At 36.1% G+C, this 7,495-nt stretch overlaps 1 protein-coding gene across 1 annotated transcript; it reads right to left on the bottom strand.

Annotated features, from left to right (window-relative positions):
- Window positions 1–252: 252 nt before the first annotated feature.
- LOC140560727 (interleukin-1 receptor type 2) lies at window positions 253–7,273 on the bottom strand. Its single transcript, XM_072685243.1, has 10 exons — window positions 7,247–7,273; window positions 5,780–5,849; window positions 5,093–5,348; window positions 3,943–4,114; window positions 2,581–2,758; window positions 2,293–2,361; window positions 1,991–2,056; window positions 1,115–1,250; window positions 812–945; window positions 253–395 (listed from the first exon to the last, which is right to left on the bottom strand). The coding sequence occupies exons 1-10, from the start codon at window positions 7,265–7,267 to the stop codon at window positions 253–255; spliced, it is 1,245 nt and encodes a 414-aa protein (XP_072541344.1). The 5' UTR covers window positions 7,268–7,273.
- Between the last annotated feature and the right edge of the window lie 222 nt (window positions 7,274–7,495).

The raw sequence follows: 7,495 nt of genomic DNA, 5'->3' as shown, positions 1-7,495 counted from the left end.
TGGTTAAAAGTGGCGCTGTGGCCTGAAACTGACCAGTGATGAATGAGGTAGAGAGCAGATAAAGAAATTTGCAGCGGTGGATGGGCTTCAATTGTCCACCTTAGCAAATATAAAGTTGGTAGCGCTCATAAAGTGGGCCAGTGAGTGGAAAGTACAAAGTACAATAAAGGCTTTTATGAGCTCAAGTATATAAAACAATTTAAGAGAAAAAAAAAAACAGGCGAGACAAAGTTTCTTCGTTGGAAAGGACAGTTAAAAGGTGCTGCTTTGCCGGGCCAGCATGTAGTCCCGTTGCTTCTGCCGTTTGGGGCACAGCAGATGCAGAAACACACTCAGCACAATCAGGAAAAAGCTGCCAGCTATAGCAGCTGTCACCAACCACACAAATGTGGAGTCTGTAAACAGGGATATTAAAAGTGTTATTTTTATTATTACAATTTCTTCATTAATTTACTTATTTGACCCAAGAATAGGCTATATTGATCATTAGGTGTATTGGCCACTGTATGCTCTACAACAAGGACATCTTGTGGTCATATGCTGATACTACACTAGTACAGTAGTTTTTTACAGTAGTGCTCTAGTGATGACATTCAAGTTAATATGGTAATATATTTTAGATAACTTTGTGTGTGTGTTTTAAGACAAAGATGGGAAACTGAATGTGTTTTTCTTAAATTTTCTTTCAACTTAAATATGTTAATTTATCAGTAAAGCAGTAAATAATCTTGTTAAACTGTTTATTAATAATTAATTTAAAAATGTGCATATGATCTACACAAACAGTAAATATACGTTTATGTGCACCTACCTTGCAGTTTAATTTGTATAATTGCTTCCTGTCTTCCTGATGCATACTGAGCGACACACTTTAGGCCCACCTTAGTGTCCTCCTCATGCACCTCCAGGAAAACCAGCTGCACCTCAATATGGCTAGCCGTCACCCTGCACATATCAAACATTTCTATGTTAAAGTTGACCTCAGATCCAGTGTGTCAAAGATGTTGTATTTATTAGTTTTTTTTAGGCCAAGCTGGTAGATTGCACCTTAAATACCACTTTATATGGAGAACATAAAGCTTAATGGAATCAGCAGCAGCTTACAAATGCCTACCTCTGCTTCGCTTGAAATACTCGTCCACTCAGATAAGAGTGCTCAAGTGACTGGCCATTGACTAACCAGTCGACCTCAGTGGAGTCCGCTGACTGGTTGCCAACAAATACCTTGCACTGGATCACCAAAGTAGCACCTGATTGGAAATAATGTAATGCAATTTTATTAACCATTGCATTTAATTCCTACCATTATCAGTTTCTCTGGTTTTACTATTTATACTTGGTATGTGTTTAGGTTGTTGTATTTCATAAACCATTGACGACATTTCCCCTAAATTCCAATTCAAACATTCCCCTAAAAAAACAAATAAAAAACAACAACAACAAAAAAAACCTTCTAGATCCTATGCGCTCTCCATAGTCAGCTTGAGCTAAGCTTAGCATGGCACGTTGCTAACTTGCTAATGGCTTACAGCTTGTGGTTACTGGATTGAACTTGCCCTTGTGAAATTTGATTACACATTATAATCATTAATAGACACACAGTAGCTACTGTGTATTTTTACTGCAACTGCTTGTCCCAAACTGTAATGTTTGTACAGTAATGGTTCAAAGATATTTCAAGGTAAAACAAAAACATCCATCAAAAACAATTAAATTAGCATAAACAAATACCAGCAAAAATGTTGAATTACAATATTTAAGAAAAAATTGTGTTGGGCCCACAGAAAGTGATCAGTGAAGCTCAAGCGGGTATCTAAAACATGGATGCTGACTGCAGAGCCACCATTTTGCTGTTTTTAAAATGGCAACTTTACGGGAGAAAAAACAAAAGAAAAGTCATTTGTAGCATTTCTGTTGGTCCCTTCATCATGATATTTTTACATAATGTAAAGAAGTGTGTCAAAAAGTAAAAAACGTACACTGAACTTACCAAGATGACTTTCGATAATAGAGCCGCTTACAGGGGTGGTGATGTATGGGTAGATTATGCTTGATGCTGCATGAAAAAATCAATATCAACACCTACATGTACGCTTCATATCCATTACATATATTATTAATAGATTCCTATTAAGAGGATTGTCTCTACTTTTTAATTAAAGAGAGGAAAAACAGATGTAGACTTTACTGTATACGTATATATCATATATATATTATATATGCATGTGTTAATTAACTTTTAGTTGGTATTTGTCAGTAATGACAAACTTTACTTAGTCTAGGTTTACTCACATGTTAAAGTAGCATCCCTTGATTTAGTCGTGGATTCAGGGAGCAAGTCTGGAATGACTGTGACTGGCACTGAAAAATAACAGAATGTAAAACACCAGAAATAATTAAATATATAGAAATATACAAACAATATATAAACAGCATTGTAAAAATGCAAACATTTTAAAGGGTGGAATAGTTAAATTGTAATGGTACAGGAATAAAGAGTGTAACCGTCACTGTGTAACCGTCACTGTGTAACCGTCACTGTGTAACCGTCACTGTGTAATGCTGGGTACTGTAATTTACCTGACACTTGTAGTTTCCAGGTCCTGCTAACATTATATTGTGTATTGTTGACTGTAACTTTGAGCTTGCAGGTGTACAACCCCTCGTCCTCCACAGAGATATTTCTGATAGTAAGCTGGTCTTCTGCTCTGGTGTTATAGCGAGTGCTGTTTAAAGGGAAAGCCTCTGAGTGCAAACCCTGTAAAGGAACAATAGGGTCACTCTCAGGAATTCAGGAAAACATGTCCAAGCTATATATATATATATATATATATATATACTACTTTATTGTTTTATATATTACTTGATTGGAACCTCTAAAACAATTATGTTTTATTACAATTATTATAAACCAATTGTATGTTTAATTACAAAATATTTCCTGATGGAAAATAATTATCACATAATTACTAACCAGGCTAGCCTCTAATACTACTTTATTTATATTTATTTATTTATATATATATATATATATATATATATATATATATATATATATATATATATATAAATTATGAATTTATAAAAGTAATACATTTAATTATAAAAAAAATTAATTATAAATAAAATTATGAAATAATTAAACAATTATCTTTATGATTTTGCATTTGTGTAATTGGAAACCAACATATTGCCAATGTGGCATGTTGGCACCTTTCTCTGCTGAAGAACAGACTAAAATGTAGGTAATAGTGCCATGAGAAAGTATTTTGTTCTGATTCATTCATTGTTCCATTAACTATGGCAAGCTGCCCAGGCCCTGTGTGAAAAATATTCCCACACAATCACACTACCAACACCAAATTTGACAGGTGTTGTATGATGTTTGTCAGCTTTATGACTTTGAATCTTATTTCAAAATGCTTATGGGTCATTAAGGTGCTTTTGCAAATGTGAGACAAGTCTTCCATGAATACCATCACATTATTTTGGGGTTTGTTCCCCCTTTCATGCAATATTACATATAAGTTAAAGATGTAATGCCATTTGGTGTTTAAAATAAGTACAAATTCAGGTCAGATGGGGCAAACACTTGTATATAGAAAATATGTAGAAAATTAGCTGTCGATGTTGCTTGTAAAGCCAATAATCACACTAATTTTTTTTTGTATATATATATATATATATATATATATATATAGCTAACCACAGACTGAACTGATTGTAAAAAATATTGTGCATGATAATTTGTGTAGCATCAGCACATTTATAAAAATCAGTTATTGGCTTTCAAGTAGACCTAAGCACTGAGCAAGTGGAGGCAACAGGACCTTGTCTCTTTTTTGTCTAGACTGACAAATAGCCTGTCTTACTGTTACCAAACATATCCGCCCTTCTGTCTTCTTTTCGTCTTCTCTCCTGTCACCCTGCACGGGAACGTACCTTATACCACTGTGGACTTTCCGCCCTTTGGAAATGATCTATGTGAGGACAGTTGATGGTCAGGTCTCTGTCTGGCTGTGTAGAAACAGGATGTGACATCATATCCATGTCTTCTTTTCCTAATGCGTAAATGATCACAGTGATCTCCCCAGTAAAGCAGAATGTGCTGCTTCTGAAAGGACAACATAGACAGTAACATGAGTGTATATCTCCAAAAAGGTGACAGGTGAAGGAAATAACATGATTATTTGATTCCAGTAGCACCTGTCAAGGGGTGGGACATGTTAGGCAGCAAGTGAATTTGATGTGTTGGAAGCGGGAAAATGGGAAAGCATGGATCTCTTTAACGAGGGCCAGTCCTCAAGATTAGCATCTCTATCACCAGCATAAGTTAAATTAGCTCATGACTGTATTGCTTATTACAGGGCCAAACTATGATGGTTAGACAATTGGAGTAGGTAGGTCTTGAGGGGTGGGTCTTGTGGGGTGTTGCTGGTGTGCAGAGTTTAGTACCTACCAAAAGTGCTCATTGACACATGTGGGGTGTGAAGGCTAGACCTTCTGATACCACACAAGAGTTACTGTAGCACAAAGCGAAAAAAAAACAAAACAAAAAAACGTTAAAACTTGGTGTGTCTTGTACAGTTTAGAGCTGTTTTAGTGGAGTAGGACCGACCTAATACTATGCAAGTTGTTTTAATGCCATAGCTGAACTTGGTACAGTCACCCTTCACTTTACTAGAAACTCTTGCCATGTACTTTCACATGTACTAGTTACTTATCTTATAGGTCCACTATACAGGTATACTTTTACAGACTGTAGTCCATTTTGTTGCTGCACAGCATGTCAGAAGCCCCACTTTCCCATTCATTATTGGTCAGTTTAATAAAACAAAAGTGTTGCTGTTCTTTTTTGTTTACATGTCATTGTTAATCCAAGATTGGTCCACCAGAGAGTGGTCCACTACCCAAACGTATCCAGCCAAGAGTGGCCCTGTGGGAACGGACCATGATGATGAGCTAGAGGACAGCGCACTGAGCATCAGCAGATACAGTCTGTAACTACATATATAGAAACCTTACAAAGATTTGGAACATAGCTTAGCATAGAACAGCAGGTTTCAGATATGTGCCATTAACAAAATCCAACCTGAACACATAGGTGTAGGTTCCAGAGTCTGAGGGCAAAGACGGGAGGAGCCAAAGGGAACGTTCACTTTGTACAACCCTGTGACTGTGGTTTTGCAGGTCATCATGGTCGCTGTGAGAGATGTGAAATGTGGTGCTGTCGTCCACTTGAAGCCTCTTGTAAGTAATAACGTTCTCGAGAAATGGAAATCTGATGACCACTGCTTCTCCCTGAGCGTGAAAATCTGGCATCTCCGGATGCATCACTGTACAGCTGTCTAGGATAACATAACAGATTATTTAGAGAGTTAAAGGGTAATTGACGGTTCAATGCTCTGCCTACAAATGTTATCTTTATAAGGAGCTGTACAGAACATGTGCAACATTAAGAGAAACTGTAGCACACAACTCAAATCTATGTCAGAATATTGACATCAAATGGGAACAATAACTTGTTTAAATAGCTAAACACAGCAATTAGAATTATTGGCAGACTAGGGTTCGATTTCCTAACCAAGCAAGCACACAACACTACACCAGGAATAGTCCTTGGACTGAGAATATCAGATAAATGTTTTGAATTCAGTTCAGTGAATCAAATGACATCACAAACCAATCCATACACATACAAAGCAAATGCTCTTTAAAGATCTTTAAAGTTTAAAGTTCTGTCCCAGACAAAGTCATTCCACAATCATACTGACATTACCTTTTATAGGGACTGTGTAGACAGCATCAAGGCTAACAGACACGAAAATCCATGCAAACCCCAAGATGCACTAGGGGTAATGAGAGAGGAAGCATGCTTAAACAATCATAAGCCACATACATTCATCCAAATGTTGATGTGGAAGCAAACACTGTAAACCATTTAGGGTTATCTGACTCTATTTACAAATTCATCACATGGAGTCCCTGAAGTATTATGGTAAAAAAAGAGGTTAAAGACATAAATTGTTTCCTCAATTTGACAATCCGTTTCCTTAGTTTAATACGTTCTTCCTCAGTTTAGAGTAATCCTTTAGTTAAACAGAGGGGACATTTATTTAGATTTATATGAACTAGATATTAAACTGAGGGAATGATTAAATACATTTAGGGAACATTTTAAGTCACTAAATATTATTTTTCTACCTTAATCTGTTAAGAGTCTTCAAAAGTTTTGACAATCCAGTTTTTCACTGCTTAATTTTTAATGAGCCCATATCATGGAAAAACATTTTTAAATAAAAGAGGTTGGTGTACAATGCATACAATGCTAAAGTGTTAAAACTAACCATATAATGTCCAGTCATTACTGTCTAACTTCACAGTGAAAACTGCCTTTAATCATTGCACTGTTTTTACAGGAAAGCCTTACCTGTTCACACTGACAATGTATAAAGGTTATGGGACATTTTAGGATAGTTTTGTTCCAATATAGTAAATTCAGCCAATAAATTGTGACATAGAACATTAACATGTTTGTTTCCTTGTTGTAGAGGCTTTGCAAAGCTTTCATCTAGACAATCAACAAACATGTCATTTGAACAGCGGTGTCTAATATTTTTCACCATATGTGATCATATATCTACAAGCGTATATATTCTTTGTTTTGCACACATGAAGGAGCTTTACATTCATGAACCAGTTACAACCCAATGTGAATGCCAACTTTGACATTAAAGGCCAAAAGGCACAATGAATCTGCCTGAACAGGGTCTCAGTGAACTGCTTTGACAACAGTTTTAGTTCAGAACTGGCTTCATCAACTGAGTGGATTATTCACAAAATCACAGTTTCTGCCGACTTCTCTGTGTATACTGTTAAAACAGTTTGTTGAATACATCTTTTAACATTTAAGTCTGTTTTTAATAAACAGATAAAAATGCCGAACTGCATAAGCTGATTAGTGCAAGTATTCTTAATGAATAATGCTCTGTATAATTATATGAGTCCACTTACTATATTACAATATGATGATTAAATATACAGCAAAACTATACTACAACAAGAAATAATATTTAGCACATAACACTACTTTGTTTGGCAGCCAATAATGCTGCAACCACAAAGTATACAAAATAACATATGAAAAATTGGCATGAACATCAATTCTGTTAAGATTCAGCATATACTGTCAAATCATGATCAAAAATGAGAAATACAAAAAAGACTCTTTCGAGCAAACCCTCACCTGCTGCTTTATGGTAATCATGGTGAAGGTAAGTCCTTGACCGACAGGGGAGATGCGAAATGTAATGAGAAAACCTGAGAGAGAGAAAGAGTGTGAGGGAGCATACACAGAGTTATAGGCACATATATTGTAGAGGAGGGGAACAGGGCAGTTCCTTTTTTGTCCATGTGTTCTGTAGGCGGTGAGATGGGGGGAACCTCCATGCTTTTTAAGGTCCCTCATGTGAGCTTGGAAATTCCTCAGCTTTCC

The sequence above is a fragment of the Salminus brasiliensis genome, chromosome 8, assembly GCF_030463535.1.
Source record: "Salminus brasiliensis chromosome 8, fSalBra1.hap2, whole genome shotgun sequence".
Lineage (NCBI taxonomy): Eukaryota > Metazoa > Chordata > Actinopteri > Characiformes > Bryconidae > Salminus > Salminus brasiliensis.
The sequence above is the reverse complement of the archived record's forward strand: the minus strand, read 5'-3'. Positions and strand labels throughout refer to the sequence as shown.